Consider the following 21,266-nt stretch of genomic DNA (forward strand, 5'->3'; position numbering starts at 1 on the left):
CTCCGGAGGGCGGAGGTGGGAGGGGGGGCCGGAGCTCGGCCTCCGATTGGCTGTGCGGGCGCGCAGCGTTCCCCTGGCGCACATGCGCAGTGGCGCCGAGGCGAGGTCGCAGCGAAGCGGAGGCGCGCGCGAAGGGGGGAAGGGTTCCGGGCCGGCTTGTGAGGACCTGGCTGGGACGTGCGGTTAGCGGCCCAGCCACCTTGTGCTATCTGAGGGAAGGGAAGTGGCGGAGCCAGAGGGCCCTCGGCAGAGCGGGACCGAGCCCGCCACGCAGGCGACCGCGACGCCGCCGCCATTGTTGCCCGGGGCCTCTCGGGTCGCTCCGGCTGAGCGGTGGCTGGGTCCCAGCTACAGGTAACGATGTCCCCGGGCGGCGGGCGCCGGCGTCCCGCGCGGTCGGACCCGGAGCCCGAGCCCGTCCACCCTAGCGGCGGCTGCAGCTCGCGGCCTGCGCGGAGGGCGAGGACGGGGTGGAGACTGTTGTGCGGGGGCCTAGTCCCAGCCTTGCGCGTCGTGGGCTCCCCGACTCCCCCGCGGCCCTCGACCCTCGGGCGGGAGAGCAGTAAAAGGGACCCCCCGGAAGAGGAGAGGCCGGGCTCGGGGCGGGTGAGGCCAGGCCGCCGCATCGCCCCCGCAGGGCCTCGTGAACACTGGGGTTGAGTGACACGATTGGTGGAGCAGGAGACGGGGTCAGGGGGTGTCGCTTGCTTCGCCTGATCGGGTCCGTTTCTGAGGTCTTGTTCTGGAATGGTGTTTTTCGGACTGGGTCTCCCCTGGAGAAGCCCTTAAAGGGCCTCAGCAGTCACACCCACCCCTCCATCTGCATTCCGGTCCAACCGGCTCCCCCTCCCAGGCCTCCCAGGATCTGGTAAGCCTGGCATTCCCTGGCCTTGACATACAAAGCAGATAAATGGCCCGCCCCTGTTACCCGACGGTTCCCTTGGAAACCTTGAGCGCCTGCTTGCCTTAGAAGACAGCCGCCTCCCCAGGTGTTCCGAGTAAAGAAAGATGTGCCTGTGTGGCTGGTTGATAGCCTACCCCAGTCCTCACAGTTTCTGTAACATCAGCGACTCACATGTGTCTTTTCTCCTGTCAAAGTGTTTAATCGTCGTTTCCATTAGAAATTCGATCTGTCGTTTTTGCTCGTGATTCTTCGAAAAACTGCTTCTGCCCCCGTCTTTAAGGCAGCTGCACTTCTCCACTGCCATCAGCAAGCAGATAGCCCTCATCAGTCTAAGGCTGTGCACACTGGGAAGTCTTTTCTGTGCATACATATGTATAGCAGGATGCACCTTGACTGTGTGGTCCATTCTTGTGTTTCAGGATCCCTTCCCCATCCCGGTTCTGGGCTCAGAATCTGTTCCTAAGGCTGCCAACTTGGCCTTGATTCTGTTCTGCCCCTGGGTGCAGCAGCCCTTGATATCATGTCCTCATGGCTCTAGCATGAGACTTCAAGCAACTGGCTCACTCCTGGAGAATTAAAGGATATTGCCAGAGCATACCTCCTGTCTGTAGCCATGTTCGCGTCAAGCAAGAGGACGGCCAGTTCTCCGCGTTCTCAAATCCTTCTCATGTGGAAGCCAGACAAGGCCCAGAGTGGGTCCCGCCATGTTGAGAAGCAAACCCTCACCTCAAGGCTCTTGCGTGACACTGAGACCTGCCGGCAGAATTTTCGGAATTTTCCGTACCCGGACCTGGCCGGACCTCGAAAGGCATTGAGTCAACTCCGAGAGCTCTGCCTGAAGTGGCTGAGGCCTGAGATTCACTCCAAGGAACAGATCCTGGAGCTGCTGGTTCTGGAGCAGTTCCTGAGCATCCTGCCCGGGGAGGTGAGGACGTGGGTGAGATCCCAGTACCCAGAGAGCAGCGAGGAGGCGGTGACTCTGGTGGAGGACTTGACTCAGCTTCTGGAAGAGGAAGGTGAGAGTTGTAGAGCAGACGGGAGGAGTCCTGGGTGGTTAGAAGGGACAACGGGGACGCTAAAGAATCTGGGAAGAGCCAAAGTCAGTCTGTGCGTCAGAACCAGGCCTCTTAATATCAGCTCCCCTTCCAGACTGAGACCAAACACATCACCTCCACCCAGAGGAGAACTGTCATACGAGAATGACCAAATTACTGGTCATTACCTGGATGAGCCCGCAGGAAGTTAACCTGGAGAGGTTTGCACTATTCTACTCATCATTTGCTCTGTGAATTGGTCTTTGCAATAACGTGTTTCCAAAGAATATTCCTTTTTTAAGAAAAGAGCCAACTCACAAATTTTATCACATGTAAGAATTTTGTAGGAAATTGTGAGTTGTGCCCATGTCCATAAGAGTCCCCAAGCAGACTTGTTTAAGATTTATTTTTCATTTATTTGAAAGAGTTACAGAGAGAGGGAGAGACAGAGAGGTCTTCCATCCACTGGTTCACTCCCCAGATGGCCTCAACGGCCGGAGCTGTGGCGATCTGAAGCCAGGAGTCAGGAGCTTCTTCTAGGTCTCCCACGTGGGTGCAGGGGCCCAAGGACTTGGGCCATCTTCTACTGCTTTCCCAGGCCACAGCAGAGAGCTGGATCAGAAGAGGATGCCGGCACTTCAGGCCAGGGCTTTAACCCACTGCACCACAGCACTGGCCTCCAGACTTGTTTTTGACGTTGGCATTGAAATCTAAGGACAACTGCCGGCGCCGCTGCTCACTAGGCTAATCCTCTGCCTTGTGGCACGGGCACACCAGGTTCTAGTCCCGGTCGGAGCACCGGATTCTGTCCCGGTTGCCCCTCTTCCAGGCCAGCTCTCTGCTGTGGCCCAGGAGTGCGGTGGAGGATGGCCCAAGTGCTTGGGCCCTGCACCCCATGGGAGACCAGGAGAAGCACCTGGCTCCTGCCTTCGGATCAGCGTGGTGCGCCGGCCGCAGCGCGCTGGCCGCGGCAGCCATTGGAGGGTGAACCAACGGCAAAGGAAGATCTTCTCTATGTCTCTCTCTCTCACTGTCCACTCTGCCTGAAAAAAAAGAAATCTAAGGACAAGCCACTGGTCTTCCCACTGATTTTGGAAGGATGGGTACTGTTTCTGGTTCTCCTCACCTTACTTTAAGAAAGTGTAGGGGGTCTGAGCAATGAACGCTTTCCTAGGCTTTTCCAACAGGGCTAACCATCCTGATCTCATTCTCTTCCTTAGCTCCTCAGAACTCTGCCCTTTCCCAAGAAACCCCAGAAGAAGACCCCAAAGGAAGACCTGCTTTCCAGGCAGGCTGGCTAAATGATCTGGAGACCAAAGTGAGTATGAATTTCTTTGGTGTTCTCAACATGTCTTCTGAACTACTGTGTCCCCAAAACCCTATAAGACCTGAGTCTTAGTTTCTCCTCTTAGTTAGCTTGGCCTGCTAAGGTAGGTGAATGTGCTATATAAAAAATGGCCTTCCTTTGCATTCCTTTGATACAACTTTTCTTGAAAACCTGAATATTGTAAAACTGTCAGTTTTATCTATAGAATTAATATGACCTTTTTTTTTTTTTTGACAGGCAGAGTTAGAGAGGGAGAGAGAGAAAGGTCTTCCTTTTTCTGTTGGTGCATTGCCGGCGCACTGCGCTGATCTGAAGCCAGGAGCCAGGTGCTTCCACCTGGTCTCCCATGGGGAGCAGGGCCCAAGCACCTGGGCCATCCTCCACTGCCCTCCCGGGCCACAGCAGAGAGCTGGACTGGAAGAGGGGCAACCGGGAGGACAGAATCCGGTGCCCCAACCAGGACTAGAACCCGGGGTGCCAGCGCTGCAGGCGGAGGATTAGCCTAGTGAGCCATAGTGCTGGTCAATATGACCTTAAAATCCAAATATAATTTTTTAAAAATATTGAGAAGTAATTGAAAAAAAGCATGTAAAAATCATCAAGAAGGTCTAGTGCTGTGGCATAGCCGGTAAAGCTGCTGCCTGCAGTGATGGCATCCCATATAGGTGCAGGTTCGAGACCTGGAAGCTCCTCTTCTGATCCAGCTCTCTGCTGTGGCCTGGGAAAGCAGTGGAGGATGGCCCAAGTGCTTGGGCCCCTGCACCCACATGGGAGACCCGGAAGAAGCTCCTGGCTCCTGGCTTCTGATCTGAACAGCTCCGGCCATTGCAGCCAACTGGGGAGTAAACCAGCGATGAGAGACCTCTACCTCTGCCTTCTCTCTCTGTGTAACTCTTGAGTTTCAAGTAAATAAATAAATTTAAAAGCAACAAATAAAAAGAATCATCAAGAATTTTTTTAACAAGAGGAAAAAAAAGAACAAAAGGGGAAACTGACCTTACCAGAGTATGAAAGTGCACCTGAAACTCTGGTAGTTCAATAGTGTGGTTATTGGTTCTAGCTTTATTTAAAAAGGAATGAGAGACTCTGGTTCATTATAGAGCATGTAAACTTTAAGTTATAACATGTTGGATTTGTTTTCATGAAGAAGCTTGAAAAGCAAAATCAGTCTCTCACCTATGGTGACAACTCTTTCTCTTTTAAGTCAGAGCCATGAATACCTGCACTAGTACCAGCTGAAAGCAATAAACTCTGTTTTCAAATTTCCTTTTAGGACCACTGAGATGCTAGAAGGACACTCATGTGGTTTTTTATTGTTGTTTTTTAAAGATTTATTTATTTATTTGAAAGGCAGAGTTACAGAGACGCAGAAAGAGAGAGAGAGAGAGAGAGAGGTCTTCCATCCACAGGCTCACTCCCCAATTGGCCACAATGACTGGAATTGGGCCAATCCAAAGCCAGGAGCCAGGAGCTTCTTCCAGGTTTCCCACGTGGGTGCAGGGGCCCAAGCACTTGGGCCACCTTCCACTGCTTTCCCAGGTGATAGCAGAGAGCTGGATCGGAAGTGGAACAGTCAGTACTTAAACTGGTGCCCATATGGGATGCCAGCACTGCAGGTGGCGGCTTTACCTGCTATGCCACAGCACCAGCCCCTGGACACCCATGTGTTGAGTGAGGGTTTGAGTTTTATTTTGAAAGGCAAGCAGACAAAGACAGACTGAGAGAACTCTGATCCACTGGTTCACTCCCCAAATGCCTGCAATAGGCCAAAGCCAAGAGCCAGAAACAATCCAGGTCTCCCACATGGGAGGCAGAAGCCCTATTACTTAAGCCATCACTACTGACTCCCAGCATCCACACTGGCAGGAAGCTGGAGTCAGGAGCCAGAGCCAGGAGTCAAACCCCAGCCACTCCAGTGTGGGATGCAGGCATCCTGCTAAGCCAAATGCCTGCTTCTGCATGAGGGTCTTGACTAGGCAACTTTTAGGATCCTGAAGATTCTTCCTCCTGCCAGACATGTACCCAGCGTTATCACTCTTCCCCGTCCCACTAGTTCTTGAATCCACTTTATTTGCCGTTTTAGGAATCAATGACATTCACAGATGTGGCTGTGGACATCACCCAGGAGGACTGGGCGCTGATGCGTCCTGTACAGAAGGAACTGTACAAGACGGTGACCTTACAGAACTATTGGAACATGGTTTCTCTGGGTAAGAACTGTTTACATCCCGGCTCCTCCCAGCGTGCCCAGTGGAGTACTTTCCTTCTCCCAGTAGTTAAAACTGGGTTGGCTCTCTGATGTACCTGGCTAAAATTGAGGCTAAAGATGAGTGTTCTGGGCACAAAATTGGCTCTGATCTACCCTCGTTTTCCAAATGAAAAGTCATTAAAAACTGTGATGTCCAGCGTTATGGTGCTGCCACCATCACTGCCTGTCCTGTCCCTGTGGCCCTGAGGGAAAGACTCTTCCCCCAGGGTCTCCAGGCACAGATCCTCTCGGGCGGCAGGAAATTCTTATCCCAGCTCTGAACTCTTACTAGGTCCTGTCCACGAGCCATTGTTCTCCTGTCGAGGGCCAAGTAGAAGTCAGCTAATAAACTCTGAGCAAGTCTTTATCCCAGCGTAACAGTCACGATCTTCCTCCTGAACAGGACTCACCGTGTACAGGCCAACCGTGATTCCCATACTGGAAGAACCGTGGATGGTGATAAAAGAAATTTTAGAAGGCCCTAGCCAAGGTGAGAGAAAACCAGCCCCCGAGCTGCTTTGTGCTGCAGAGTCCAAATCCTCACTGTGCTGAAATCTGCCAAGTCCCTCGCTGCCAGGCACCGCAGCCTGTCAGGAACCCCGAGCTGTTTGGCGTGGTTGCTCGCAGAGGCTGGCTCAGGAAGGGTGTTTCCAACAGCGTCTCTGCACCTGTCTCCCTTATCTCTTCCCGTGGTGTGCTCTACGTGAACCCTGGCCCCCAGCTCCTGGAGCTACAGCAGGGTTTTCATTGTGCCAGTCTCCCCTCTTCATATTTAAACACACGTGAATCTCCCCTAAAATTTTAAATTTCAAACCACCACCATTTTTGGTCTTTTTTTAAGATTCAGTTATTTGAAAGTGTGACAGAAAAAGAGAGAGGCTCAATCTGTCCACTGGCTCAATCCGCAAATGCCTGTAATAGCCAGGTCCGGGCCAGGCTGAAGCCAGGAGCCGGGAAATCCATCCAGGAACTCTCCCACGTGAGTGGCAGGGGCCCAGGTACTAGGGCTGTCTTCTGCTTTCCCAGGTGCATTAGCAGGAAGCTAGATTGGAAGTGGGGCAGCCGGGACTTGATCCAGCACTCTGATAATGCAGTGCAGACCTCCCAAGCAGTGGCTTAACCCGCTGTGCCACAGCTTCTGCCCCTTGAGTTTCTTTTATTCTGTTCACTGAAAATTTTTAAATATAGTCAAAAGTCTCCTGCCTGCATCCCACCTTCAACCCAGTTCCTACCTCTCCCCAAAAGTGCAGCCTGTCACTAGATCAGCCCGTGAACCACCGGTTTCCTGCAGAGGCTCGTCCCCTCAGGTAAGTAGCAGTCAGGCAGTAAACTCTAATCAGCATAAACAGTTGATCCAGCCTTTATTTTGGTTTGGTTTTAGTATAGTTTGTTTCGTTGGGATTTTTTTGGACATAATATAAACATTTAAAAAAAAGGTTTTCTCCATATTTTTATTGTAAGTGGTAGCATGCTATACATACTGCTTTGTGCCTTGTTTATTAGAAATTTTACTGTACTTTGTATTTTCAAGGTATATTTTAACTATACCTTGAAAAAGTGGTCCCAGTGAGTATGTAAAAAGCTTCCTTGTTCCTTTTTTAAATATGTACATAATATTTTATCATGATTCATAATTTATTGAACCTCTTCCTTAATTGATGGACTATTTAGTTTGCATTCCTTTTTTTTTTTTTTTTTAAAGATTTATTTATTTATTTGAAAGTCAGAGTTACACAGAGAGAGAAGGAGAGGCAGAGAGAGAGAGAGGTCTTCCAGTTGGCCGCAACATCCAGAGCCGTGCCGATCTGAAGCCAGGAGCCAGGAACTTCTTCCAGGTCTCCCAAGCGGGTGCAGGTGCCCAAGGACTTGGGCCATCTTCTACTGCTTTCCTAGGCTACTGAAGAAAGCTGGATTGGAAGTAGAGCAGCCAGGACTCAAACTGGCGCCCATATGGGACGCCAGCACTGCAGGCAACAGCTTCACCTGCTATGCCAGAGCGCCAGCGTCCCTTTTTATTTTTAAAAATAAGATTATTTTGTTTATTTGAATGGTAAAGTTAGAGAGAGAGACAGGGAGAGATAGAGAGTGTGAACTTCTGTCTGCTGGCTCACTCCTAAGATGACCTCTATGGCTGGGACTGGGACAAGCCCAGGCCAGGAGCTTCATCCGGGTCTCCCATGTAGGTGCAGGGGCCCAAGGACTTGGGCCATCTTCCACTGCTTTCCTTGGCACATTAGCAGAGAACTGGATCAGAACTGGAGCAGCCAGGACTCAAACTGGTGCTCACATGGGACGCTAGCATTGCAGGCAGTGGCTTAACCTGGTAGTCTCTGTTCCTTTTTTTCCTATCTTCCACAACTTCCTTTGAAAACTCATGATTACAGTATATTGAACACCTGTATACCTTTCACTTGTAATCACTAATTGTCACTTCTTGGCCACTTTTGCTATATCTCTTTACACACACACTTTGTTTTTACATTGAAGCATTTAGAAATTTGTTGCAGGGGCCAGCACTGTGGCATAGTGGGCTAAGCCTCTGACTGCAGTGCCCACATCCTATGTGGGTTCCAGTTCTAGTCCTGGCTGTTCCTCCTCCAATCTAGCTCTCTGCTATGGCCTGGGAAAGCAGTAAAAGATGGCCTAAATGCTTCGGCCCCTGCACCCGTGTGGGAAACCCAGAAGAAGCTCTGGCTGCTGGCTTCAGGTTGGCCTAGTTCTGGCTGTTGCAGCCATTTGGGGGTGAACCAGTGGATGGAAGACCTTTCTCTCTGTCTCCCTCTGTCTATCTGTAACTCTACCTGTCAAGTAAATAAATCTGTAAAAAAAAAAAAAAGATGTAGTCACCGTGACATCTCATCTCTAAATAGCTTAAGAATATGACCTTCTCCTATCTAAGCACAAAACCATTCTCCAGATATTTAACATTTATGCAATAATGTCATCTTATGTATAGTCAAATATTCACATTTTCCCAGGTGTCCCAAAAATACCTTCTACAGATGCTTTTGTCCCTATCCAGACTATTCAGCCTACATGTTCCACTTACTCCTCAAGTCTTTAGTCTCTTAAAATAGAACCACTCTTAAGCCTTTTCTTCTTTCTCTTTCTTGTATTAATCTTCCATGATACTGCCAGTTTTGAAGGATCCAGGCCAAGCTTTTAAAGAGTGACCCACATCTGCATTTGCCTGTTTATTTCATCGTAGCTAGATTCAGATTAAACATTTTTGCCAGGACTGTCCAAAGGTGACGTGTACTTTGCATTGCATGCTCTCAGAGGCACATGATACCACTTTGTCTCATCACCCAGCATGCTCTTTGTGATTAACCTGGTGTCCCAGGATCACTCCCTCTTTAAAACTGCATTGTTTTCTTTGTAATTAATAAGTAATCTACGGAGGGATAACTGGGGCCACATTACTATTCCATTCCTCAATAACTTTAGCATTCATTGATGATCCTTGCTTTGTTATATTTCTGGCTGCAAAATGATGATTTTCTAATCTATGCATCGCTTCTAAAGGATTGATAGCATTCTCTGTAAAGAATACTTCTTGGTCCCTCTACCCCATTTTTATGTGTGTGTGCCACTATGGACTAATGGAATGTTTAAAAAGTCAGTATGGTAATAGTGCATTAGTTCCACTTTTTTTGTTTTGTGTTTTGTGTTTTTGATGCTCAAAAACAAAATATCCAAATTTGGGCAGTAAGAGCCTTTCAAACGCAGTCCAGCATACTGTTAACACGCCCCCGTGAGAGGTGGAGCGTTTCCTTGCCTTCTGGCGTGAGATGTTCTTAAGGCTCGCCTTGTGCTTTCCTTGCACCTATAGTTTCTCCAAGGAACCCTGGTTCATTTCAATGAAGCCACGGTCTGGGCAGTGGATGTGCTTACTACTATGGGTATCATTGCTCCTAGATCTGTTTAGTAGATGGAACTGAGAAATATGTATGTGTGTGTGTTGTGTGTGTGTATGTCTTTTTTTTTTTTTTAAGATTTATTTATTTGTTTGAAAGTCAGAGTTACACAGAGAGAGAAGGAGAGGCAGAGAGAGAGAGACAGAGGTCTTCCATCCACTGATTCACTCCCCAATTGGCTGCAACGGCTGGAGTTGTGCCGGTCTGAAGCCAGGAGCCAGGAGCTTCTTCTAGATCTCCCACGTGGGTGCAGGGGCCCAAGGACTTAGGCCATCTTCCACTGCCTTCCCAGGCCATAGCAGAGAGTTGGATCGGAAGTAGAGCAGCTGGTTCTCGAACCAGCGCCCATATGAATGCTGGTGCTTCAGGCCAGGGTGTTAACCCACTGTGCCACACACAGCGTTGGTCCCTGTATGTGTGTAGTTTAAAAAAAAAAAAAAAAAAAAAGATCCTTAGTTCATACCAGTACCTCGAATTCAAATCCAGCACCCCAAGGGTATTCCATTTTGCATTGCTTTCCCACACAGTGAATAACCTGGTTCCCAACGTTGGTATATTTATTTGTCCTATCATGTGTTACACACAAAAGTAGTTTCAGAATTATAGGAATACCACCACCAATAACAAACCACCAATAACAAACCATCTGGAAAGTTCAATATGTCTTTGAAGTCCTTTTTTGTTGCTAGACTACATCCCAATTACAGAGTGCTTTCCTATTTTTTTTTTTTTTGAGATTTATTTCTTTATTTGTTTTCATTTTATTTGAAAGGCAGCATGAGACAGATAAATTGATGAAGGGAGATCTTCTGTCCACCAGTTAACTCCCCAAATGTCCACAACAGCCAGGGCTGGGCCAGGCCAAAGCGAGGTACCTGGAACCAACTCTGAGTCTGCTGTGCAGCTGGCAGGAACCCAGCTGCAACTACTTGAGCCATCAGCTGCTGCCTCCCAGGGTACACATTACAGGAAGCTGGAGTCAGAGGTGGCATTCAAACCCGAGAGTCTGATGTAGAATGTGGACATCTCAAGCAGCAGCTGACCACTGCACCAAACGCCTGCCCCCTTCTTGCTTCAGTCTTTTCTGTTTTACATTTCAAAGCATGCTTAAACATTGGCATGGTTCAGAAGCCAAAACTGCACAGAAAGCTCTATACTCCCTGCCCTCTTCCCCATTCCTGTCTACTCCCTAGGAATCCATGTTCGCTTGTCTCTGGTTTATCCTTCATATGTTTCTCTTTGCAAAAATGAACCGTTAATGTAGCCTCATCTCTTCTCTGTGAGGCTCACATAGGAGGGTACTTCAGAAAGCTCATGGAAATGATGGTTTTTTATTAAAAAAAAAAAAGATGTATTTATTTATTTGAAAGGCAGACTTACAGAGAGGCAGAGAGAGAGAAAGGTCTTCCATCTGCTGGTTCACTCCCCAGATGACAGCAATGGCCAGAGCTGTGCTGATCCGGAGCCAGGAGCCAGGAGCTTCTTCTGGGTCTTCCACGTGGGTGCAGGGGCCCAAGAACTTGGGGCTATCTTGCTCTGCTTTCTCAGGACATAGCAGAGAGCTGGATTGGAAGTGAAGCAGCTGGGATTTAAACCGGCACCCATATGGGATGCTGGCACTACAAACCAGGGCTTTAACCCACTGTACCACAGCACCAGCCCGGAAATGGAATTTTAAAACTGAACTTAATTTTGTTGAAAAAAAAAAGAAATCCCTACATAGTTTTTTCACAATATGCCTTTGTATGAGATTTTTGAAGACTTTTTTTTTTTTTTTTAAGATTTATTTATTTGGAAGTAGAGTTACAGAGAGAGGGAAACAGAGAGAAAGGTCTCCCATCCTTTGGTTCACTCCCCAGTTGGCCGCAACAGCTGGAGCTGTGCCGATTGGAAGCCAGGAGCCAGGAGCCAGGAGCTAGGAGCTTTTTCCAGGTCTCCCATGCCAGTGCAGGGGCTCAAGGACTTGGGCTGTCTTCCACTGCTTTCCCAGGCCGTAGCAGAGAGCTGGATTGGAAGTGCAGCAACTAGGACTCGAACTGGCGCCCGTATGGGATGCCAGCACTGCAGGTGGCGACTTTATCCCCTACACCACAGTGCCGGCCCAAGACACTAAATTCTAGTCTATCTCTCAATGTTGATATTATGCTATAATATTAACAGTATGATATAATTTAATATGCTACCTTAGAATAAACTGCTTCACTTTTTCCTAAAAGTCAACTTTAGTCATTAGTTTAAGGTTCATTCAAACTGCTTGAAAAGCTAATTCTCCATAATTTATGGCCCTGTTTTGTCTTTGTTGGCAAAATGATACAAAATACACCTTGAGCACATGAAATTCTTTAGGAAATCTAAGTAGATACTATGTAATGAAAATATGCCTGCACTGGAGTCAGGGTGGTCTTCTGGGAGGTATTGGCAGCCTAGGACCACTTAGTTTATTTCCCATCAGGAGGAATATTTTAGGTCATTCAGAGAGCATGAATTAGAGCAGTAAGTCCACAAGAGGGACAGTTTATGCTTATGCATTTTGAGAGATGTTGCTCCTTCCAGAGAGTACCAAGGCTGAGAAAGCTGAATTCCTTTTTTCCGGATCTAGAGGTGAGGTGGGGAGGGTTGTTTTTCCAGCCTGTTTACATAGGTGTGGTCTTCTGTGCAAGGGACTCCTGTGCACCCCTCTCCTGAGTCAGGCCCCAGGCTTCATCTTCCAACCACAAGGCCCCTTGCACCCTCAGGGCAGAAGGGTAAAGTCATCAAGAGGTTTGAGGAGCTCTCACAGCGCCCAAGCCCGGCCCTCCTGCCTTCCTGGTTTTGCTAGATTTTGGCTTCTGAGGAGTTTACTTTCTTGGCAACTCAGCGGTATATAAGTTAAGCCTTTAGGGGGCCGGCGCTGTGGCACAGTGGGTTAACGCCCTGGCCTGAAGTGCCAGCATCCCATATGGGCACTGGTTCGAGACCCAGCTGCTCCACTTCCTGTCCAGCTCTCTGCTATGGCCTGGGATAGCAATAGAAGATGGTCCAAGTCCTTGGGCCCCTGCACCCACATGGGAGACCCAGTGGAAGCTCCTGGCTCCTGGCTTTGGATTGGCGCAGCTCTGGCTGTTGCAGCCATCTGGGGAGTGAATCATCAGATGGAAGACCTCTCTCTCACTGCCTTTCCTTTCTCTGTGTAACTCTGACTTTCAAATAAATAAATAAATCTTTTAAAAATGAAAAAAAGTTAAGCCTTTAGTTGGAATATGCAGGGTCTTAGTCCACCCGAAGGAGGATGGACTGGGTCCAAGAAAAAGTAACATGCTGTTCGCCCATTTCCCAGCCTCACAATCCCGGAGACAATCAGACGCAGCGGGGAGTCAAGTCAGGCAAGAACTCGTTTATTCCGCGCATAGCAAAGTCTTTTAAAGCACAAAACTGCAGTCATTGGGGCAGGGCGTAAGGACTAATCAATCACTTAAAGGTAATTTTACAGGGCGATTTCTTACAGGACTAGTCTGTACACTTGTCATTAGTTGTTGTCACTTCCCCTGATGTTGCATGGCCAATTAGCTTTGGTGGTAAACAACTTTGGGTTCCACCCACCTTACTTCCTTAGGGCGCCATCTTTGAATTGCCTTGTGTGTCTAATTTCCCCACAGGAATATCTAACCAGTCAGATTTTAAGAAGTGGAACCGGCTGGCGCCTTGGCTCACTAGGCTAATCCTCCGCCTAGCGGCGCCGGCACACCAGGTTCTAGTCCCGGTCGGGGCGCCGGATTCTGTCCCGGTTGCCCCTCTTCCAGGCCAGCCCTCTGCTGTGGCCAGGGAGTGCAGTGGAGGATGGCCCAAGTGCTTGGGCCCTGCACCCCATGGGAGACCAGGAGAAGCACCTGGCTCCTGGCTCCTGCCATCGGATCAGCGCGGTGCACCAGCCGCATCGCGCCTGCCGCGGCAGCCATTGGAGGGTGAACCAACGGCAAAGGAAGACCTTTCTCTCTGTCTCTCTCTCTCACTGTCCACTCTGCCTGTCAAAAAAAAAAGTGGAACCATGAGTAATTCACAAATAGTAATTTTGGTCTCCAGTGACTATTACTATCTCAGAACCTATGATAGTTCTTTATGTGAGACCTGGTCATTGTTTCAGGTTCAACACAGATCTCCTCTATTGAAAGTATGAGACCACTTTTTGGCCTAATTGACTAGTAAACACTTGCCAGTAGTGAAATACACACATATAAGCCCTGCTTAATAATCTCAGTTTGTGAATTTGTAAGATGTGTATTTGTTCAAAAATGTATACTTATTATAGTGTAACAATTTACTCATGACCATTAGGCAGACTTGTTGCTTCAAGGTTCTTAGTTATAACTGGACTACCATAGACTGTTTCCATTACACGGACGTCGCACCCAGCTCCTGGTGCCATCTCATCCTGTGTGTGTGTGCACCTTCCTGTACAGTCCACTCACTCAGTTTGTCCTTTTGAGGAGGGAATAACATCCTGGTATGTGAAAATTGGTTTTAAATTTTTTTACCTCTATAAATGTGAAATAATAATGTGAAATAACCACATTTCTAGTACTAAATAGCAATTAAAGCAATATAGCCAATTTATTGAAAATTAGAAAAGAAAACCTGTAATTGTACTGTTTTTTTTCTACTGCTAATGTGTTTTCATATAACCTTACTTCCTTATTCTTAAACATCTTCTAGTGTCAACTGACGGGTTTTTTTGTATGTTTGTTTGAGAAGCAGAGGTGGGAAGAGAACAAGTTCTCATCTACTGCTTGACTCCCCAAGTGCCCGCAATAGTCAGAGCTGAGCCAGGCCAAAGCCAGCAGCTGGAATATAATCCAAGTCTCCCACATGGGTGGCAGGGACCCAGATATTTGAGCCATTACCACCTGTCCCCCAGACTCTGTACTGGCAGGAAGCTGGAATTGAGAGCAGAGATGGAGCCAGGACCCAGGCACTTTGATAGGGAATGTGGGTTCCCAACTGGTGGCTTAACCTCTAGGCCAAAGGCCCACCCACCATACTACTGGTTTTTGTATTTGAATAGAAGTAGTTGTGTAAACTCAAACAGTACAGGAAAGCTAATTAAATATGTGTCTCCCCCCTCATTCATTACCAAGAACTTCTCCCCCTGGGTTTTCAGTGTGTGTGTATGTTTTGTGTCTATAATACATAATAGCATCTTTACACAGATGGACTCTTGATGTACATGCTGTGCACATACCTGCCTTTTTTCTACTTTATCAGGTATCCTGCGTGCCTTATCAGTATGCCTAGACCTGGGGCCGGCGCTGTGGCACAGCAGGTTAACACCCTGGCCTGAAGCACTGGCATCCCATATGGGCACCAGTTCTAGTCCCGGCTGCTCTACTTCTTATCCAGCTCTCTGCTATGACCTGGGAAAGCAATCGAAGATGGCCCAAGTCCTTGGGCCTCTGCATGCACTTGGGAGACCAGGAAGAAGCTCCTGGCTCCTAGCTTCAGATCGGTGCAGCTCTGGCCATTGCAGCCAATTGGGGAGTGAACCAGCAGATGGAAGACCTCTCTCTCTCTCTCTCTCTCTCTCTGCCTCTCCTCTAGACCTAATTGGTTTTGTCAGTTATCAATATTCCGTTAGCCCCTACTCTAGGCCCTTACTAACAGGTATGGCTATCATTTTCAGTGACTGCATACTTTTCTATTGAATGGATATATTACTAAAGTTATTATACTTTTTTTTTTAAGATTTATTTATTTATTTGAAAGAGTTACACAGAAAGAGAGAGAGAGAGAGAGTGAGAGAGAGTGGTCTTCCCTCTGCTGGTTCACTCCCCAACTGGCCGCAACGGCTGAAGCTGCGCCGATCCAAAGTCAGGAGCCAGGAGCTTCTTCCTGGTCTCCCATGTGGGTGCAAGGGCCCAAGGACTTGGGCCATCTTCTACCGCCTTCCAAGACCATAGCAGAGAGCTGGATCAAAAGTGAAGCAGCCGGGTCTCGAACTGGCACCCATATGGGATGCCAGCGCTTCAGACCAGGGCGTTAACCTGCTGCACCACAGCACCGGCCCCAAGTTATTATACTTTGTATCTTAGAAAGTTTCTGGGCCGGCGCCGCGGCTCACTAGGCTAATCCTCCGCCTTGCGGCGCCGGCACACCGGGTTCTAGTCCCGGTCGGGGCGCCGGATTCTGTCCCGGTTGCCCCTCTTCCAGGCCAGCTCTCTGCTGTGGCCCAGGAGTGCAGTGGAGGATGGCCCAGGTGCTTGGGTCCTGCACCCCATGGGAGACCAGGAAAAGCACCTGGCTCCTGGCTCCTGCCATCGGATCAGCGCGGTGCGCCGGCCGCAGCGCACCGGCCGCGGCGGCCATTGGAGGGTGAACCAACGGCAAAGGAAGACCTTTCTCTCTGTCTCTCTCTCTCTCACTGTCCACTCTGCCTGTCAAAAAAAAAAAAAAAAGAAAAAAAAGAAAGTTTCTGAACTATTCAGTACCATTTTTGCTATATTATAAATTCCAAAATTGATTATATTACCGTTGTGTGATGCTTAAATGTGCAAGCTTCATGTTTCCCACCTGGTTTCAAAGGAGAAAGACATCCTTTATCATAAAATTTGTTTTAAATCATCATACTGGAAACCCAGTAGGTATCAACAAAGATATATTTGCTTTGCAGCCAGGATTGAGGTCAGAGGTTTTTTATTTGTTTTGTGTGTGTGTTTGGTTGTGTGTATGCACACGTGCACACCTTCATCTGAGTTCACCATTTTACAAGTTATTCATCAGTTCATGGAGTGGCTTTCAGATCCAGTGTTAGGTCATTTTCTGAAGGAATTGTAAAAGAGAATAATAAGCTAATTCCAAAGTTTATATTTAAGTTAGAAATATAAGAAACACAAAAATTGTGAAGTAATAATGTGAGGTGATGTTGTGTCATGGGCCCAATATTAGGTTGATTCAGCTGAATCTGCACTTCAGAGTCTAAGAAGGAACACTGTACAGAGAAACATGAGCAAGACTGCAAACAGGAGGGTTTTTTTCCTACAGATAATTTTTTTTAAAGATTTATTTATGTAATTTGAAAGAGTTACACAGAGAGAGAGAGAGAGAGATCCTCCATCCACTGGTTCACTCTCCAATTGGCTACAATGGCTGAAGCTGAAGCCAGGAACCAGGAGCTTCCTCTGGGTCTCCCATGCGCAGGTGCAGGGGCCCAAGTCCTTGGGCCACCTTCTACTGCTTTCCCAGGCCAGAGCAGAGAGCTGTGTTGGAAGTTGGGCAGCCATATGGGATGCTGGCACTGCAGGCAGTGGCTTTACCCGTTACACCACTGTGCTGGCCCCTAAACATAAGTTTTAATAGGTATCATAAGAGAAGGCCTAGAGTCTGGGATTGGCATGAACTTTTTGGCCTTGAGGAAGTGGTGGTAATTTTAAACTTCAAGTTGGTTGAATATGAAGAGATCACAGAATAGGAAGGGATAGATCTTACGTGGTTGAATGCCAAATGGAGATGTTTCCAATGTTTTTCCTTTTTCTTTAACTTTTACCCTTTAAACTACTGGTCTTCGAGCTTTAGTGTGTAGCAAAACCACCTGCAGGCCTTGCTCTTAGATTGTTCAGCCCCACTGCCAAAGTTCCTCATTCAGAATGTCTCGGTGGCACCCAATAACTTAAGACCTCCCCAGGGGATAGTGATGCGTACACCTCTAGTATGCTGGTACTCTGAGAACCAGGACTGTCGGCTGGGGGTGATTTACTAGAGCTGCTTGACCTCAGAAAGCACTCTATGAAATTGCTTTGGGGTAGGTCGGAAGAGGAAATGACAAAGTCAGTAAATCCATGGAATCAGCCCAAGTCCTTGCACAGTTATCCACTGTTTCTGTGCTAAGTGCGGGCACATGAACTAACCTGTTTTGTTTGCTGTGTGTCCACAGTGCCCATGATGGGCAGTGAGGAACCTCTTCATTTTTAATGATGGCATAACATTGCTTTCCTGCCCTTTATTCTCCTTTCCTAAACTTGAAGGCCATGTTAGTGAGGCTGCCAGAGCTTTGGTGTTCAGCATCTTATTCATGGTTACTGTTTTGTGTCTGTTTTGGCAGTTTCCTTTGCCAAGTAAAGGAAAACTTACTACATCCTTTTTATTTCAGAATGGGAAATGGAAGCCAAACCATGTAGTCCAGTACAGGATATTTCCAGACTCAAAAAGGATAGAACCCAGACCTTCAAAGTGGAAAAATCCTATGACTATGATATCAGAAGAGAGACAGATACCTTCAGGAAAATTCCTGCGAGTGGAAGAGATTTTCGTTTGAAGTCAATCTTTTCACAAGAAGATGATCTTACAGAAGAGTATCTTAGCAAATATGATATATATAGAAATGATTTTGAAAAGCATTCAAACCTAAATATACAGTTTGATACCCAGTCAGATAATAAAACTGCTGTGTATAATGAAGGTAAGGCAACCTTCAATCATGTCCCGTATGGTGTTGTACATGGGAAAATACTTCCTGGAGATAAGCCTTATAAATGTAATGTGTGTGGGAAAAAATTTAGAAAATACCCGTCCCTCCTGAAGCACCAAAGTAGCCATGCCAAAGAGAAATCTTACGAATGTGAAGAGTGTGGGAAAGAGTTCAGACATATCTCGTCCCTCATTGCACATCAGAGAATGCATACTGGAGAGAAACCGTACGAGTGCCACCAGTGTGGGAAAGCCTTCAGCCAGCGTGCACACCTAACCATACATCAGAGGATTCATACCGGAGAGAAACCCTACAAATGTGATGACTGTGGGAAAGACTTCAGCCAGCGTGCACACCTTACTATCCATCAAAGGACACACACTGGAGAGAAACCATATAAATGCTTGGAATGTGGTAAAACCTTCAGCCATAGTTCATCCCTGATCAATCATCAGAGAGTTCACACAGGAGAAAAACCTTACATATGCAACGAATGTGGGAAAACTTTCAGTCAGAGTACACACCTTCTTCAGCATCAAAAAATACATACTGGGAAGAAACCATATAAATGCAATGAGTGTTGGAAGGTGTTTAGTCAGAGTACTTACCTTATTCGACATCAGCGAATCCATTCTGGAGAGAAGTGTTATAAATGTAATGAATGTGGAAAAGCTTTTGCTCATTCCTCAACGCTTATTCAACATCAAACCACTCACACTGGAGAGAAGTCCTACATATGTAACATATGTGGGAAGGCCTTCAGCCAAAGTGCAAACCTCACTCAGCATCATCGAACACATACGGGAGAGAAACCATATAAATGCAGTGTGTGTGGGAAAGCATTCAGCCAGAGTGTGCACCTTACTCAACACCAGAGGATTCATAATGGAGAAAAACCCTTTAAATGCAATGTATGTGGGAAGGCATATAGACAGGGCGCAAATCTTACTCAGCATCAAAGGATTCATACTGGAGAGAAACCATACAAATGTAATGAATGTGGGAAAGCGTTTATTTACTCCTCGTCACTTAATCAGCATCAGAGAACTCATACTGGAGAGAGACCTTACAAATGTAATGAATGTGATAAAGATTTTAGCCAGAGAACATGCCTTATTCAACACCAGAGAATCCATACAGGAGAAAAGCCCTATGCATGTCGTATTTGTGGTAAAACCTTCACCCAGAGTACAAACCTTATTCAGCATCAGCGTGTTCATACGGGTGCCAAACATCGTAATTAATGAATATGAGAAACTTCGTTTAGGTGTTACAGCTTGATCATTTTATGTTGTATTTTGTGCGCTGTGTGTTAAAATAGTATCAGAAGAAATCTAAAGTGCAATATATGTTAGATGCTACTCAGCAGAAATATCAGAATTAGTGATATGAATAGAACCTATGTAAATTTAATACGAAATTTTAGAAGGAAAGTTTATTGGCTTCTAAACTGTTATTAGTTCTGCTGATTCCAGGAAGAACCCTATGAACGGGTGTTCAAAACCTGTAACTCTCAACTCCTACTGTATTTCATGTACTTCTTAATGAGGCCTTATGAAAGTGTAACTTGAGAAAGCATCCATTAAGTGGAGATTTCACCCTAGAGCGTGATCCTGGGATTATAGAAAAGGCTACCTGTAGGCCTCTGTCTCCTCCCAGCTTTGAAGCCTTAAGATATGTAGAGGGTTCCCTCCCCTTTCCTAACTTCCCTTTCCTGTTGTGCAGGCACTGCCACGTGGATCCAGTAGGTTTGGGGTAAAAGCCAGCTGAAAGGAAGTAGCTTAAAGATTTGTGTCCACTGTTTAATTACACTTCCCCACAGATACTGAAATATTAAAGGAAGATGAGTTTAATGAAAGATGATCTGTTAGGATAGAGAAACTAATGTATATATAACCCTTAGGTGTGTACAGATTTAAACAGGCAAAAGGTAAACATCCTAAACATGAATTAATCTTTCAAACATGGTAGCTATAGTTTCACTAGATTTGGACATCTGAAGTCATCCTGAAGGGAAAGATCAGGCATTTGGTTCCCATTATTGTCGCTTAATTTGTAAACTAAGGTCCCCTGTAACTTTTACTGCAGAAAGTCCATTTCTTGAATACTTCTGGTGTTCAGGTGCCAGACTCCCAAACCAGATCCTTTCATGGCTTGTCACAGCGCTAAAAATCACAGCTGACTTAATGAGAAATCTTAGTAAAGGGCAGGAACCTCACTATGTCACGGAATGAGCATGAGACCTGCTAAGACGGGTTGCAGAATGCTACTCCATATTCAGCACAAGGAGGTAATAAAGCAGTAATATACGTAAATGGGAAGATCTGAGTTCACTGCAGGAAGTGTTTGGGGGGGATCAAGACAAAAGCAGTGGGGTGAGGAAAGAGTACACAGGTAACTGATGTGACATGAAGTATAATTGGACTTGTTTACTAAGAAAATGAGAGTGGCTAAGAAAAAAAATGCAAAATTCAGCCCAATGATAAGAAAAAGCTAAAAATCAAATGATTGATTTTAAAGAGTAATTAGAAGCTTGAAACTCCTTCATACATATAAGTAGAAATAACTCTTAACATGTCAGGAAAAACATTTCATTGGAAAAAAATTTGGATTCAGTAATGAGAACTGAGTTTGTGGGTCCTGACCACCATGAAAACTGGCAGGAATGCAAATAGGAGTAGATGAGAACGCTCATGTATTTAATATCCACAGTGTGCCACTGTCAGAGTAAGACCATCATCCAGGCTGAGAGTTCATGCTCATTTTTGTTTCTCCAGTGCCTTGCATATAGCACGTGGTCAATACCTGTTGGTTGAATTGATGAATAAGTTATATAGAGTTGAGTTATAAGAATTGACTGGCATGAAGTAAAAAATGGTAGAACTAAAAGTATTTCTTGGTGCTTTCTTTTTTTTTTTTACATTTTATTTTGAGAAATGGAGAGACAGAACTGCCATATGCTGGTTCATTACTCAGATGCCAGCAATGGTCAGGACTGAGCTAAGCTGGGAACTCAACTCATGTCTGCCCCATGTATGGTGGAGATCCAATCATGTGAGTGTCGCCGCCACTTCCCCTGGGGTGCACGTTAGCTGGAAGCTGGAGCCAGGAGCAACAGCCAGGAATTGAACCCTGGCACTCCAGTGTGGTATGTGCATACATTAGAGAGACATTTACCAAATGTAGATGATTGGGTAATAGGGACGGCTTGACGTGGAAAATCAGAATTCATGGAACATCTTTGCACAGGGCAGTTTTCCTGAGCGAAATGGGAAATTGATATAAATTCTGGTACCATACATACCAATTTAATCATGTATTGCCAATGCTGCTTCATTTGGACATTGTTATATAAACATCCCTCAAACAAGTGCTGAAGGAGACCGGAACTGCTAGCGTCTT

General features: G+C 46.6%; 1 protein-coding gene across 3 annotated transcripts; it reads left to right on the forward strand.

The window, feature by feature from the left end:
* Positions 1–73: 73 nt before the first annotated feature.
* Positions 74–20,753, forward strand: ZNF287 (zinc finger protein 287). 3 transcript variants are annotated; one of them, XR_016224335.1, is made up of 7 exons: positions 74–354; positions 1,324–1,920; positions 3,159–3,256; positions 5,349–5,475; positions 5,917–6,003; positions 8,652–8,761; positions 17,547–20,753. XR_016224335.1 is itself a non-coding variant. In XM_008270689.5 (6 exons), exons 2-6 carry the CDS (start codon positions 1,518–1,520, stop codon positions 19,106–19,108), a joined length of 2,277 nt encoding a protein of 758 aa, XP_008268911.2. In that variant the 5' UTR covers positions 74–354; positions 1,324–1,517; the 3' UTR covers positions 19,109–20,753. The 3 variants fall into 3 exon arrangements, 2 of the variants coding, with proteins under 2 accessions (XP_008268911.2, XP_089174555.1); XM_008270689.5 differs by lacking the exon at positions 8,652–8,761; XM_089318429.1 differs by lacking the exons at positions 74–354; positions 1,324–1,920; positions 3,159–3,256; positions 5,349–5,475; positions 5,917–6,003.
* The last annotated feature ends 513 nt before the right edge of the window (positions 20,754–21,266 follow it).

The sequence above is a fragment of the Oryctolagus cuniculus genome, chromosome 17 (assembly GCF_051225735.1).
Source record: "Oryctolagus cuniculus isolate XC-2025 breed Fujian yellow rabbit chromosome 17, ASM5122573v1, whole genome shotgun sequence".
Classification (NCBI taxonomy): Eukaryota; Metazoa; Chordata; class Mammalia; order Lagomorpha; family Leporidae; genus Oryctolagus; species Oryctolagus cuniculus.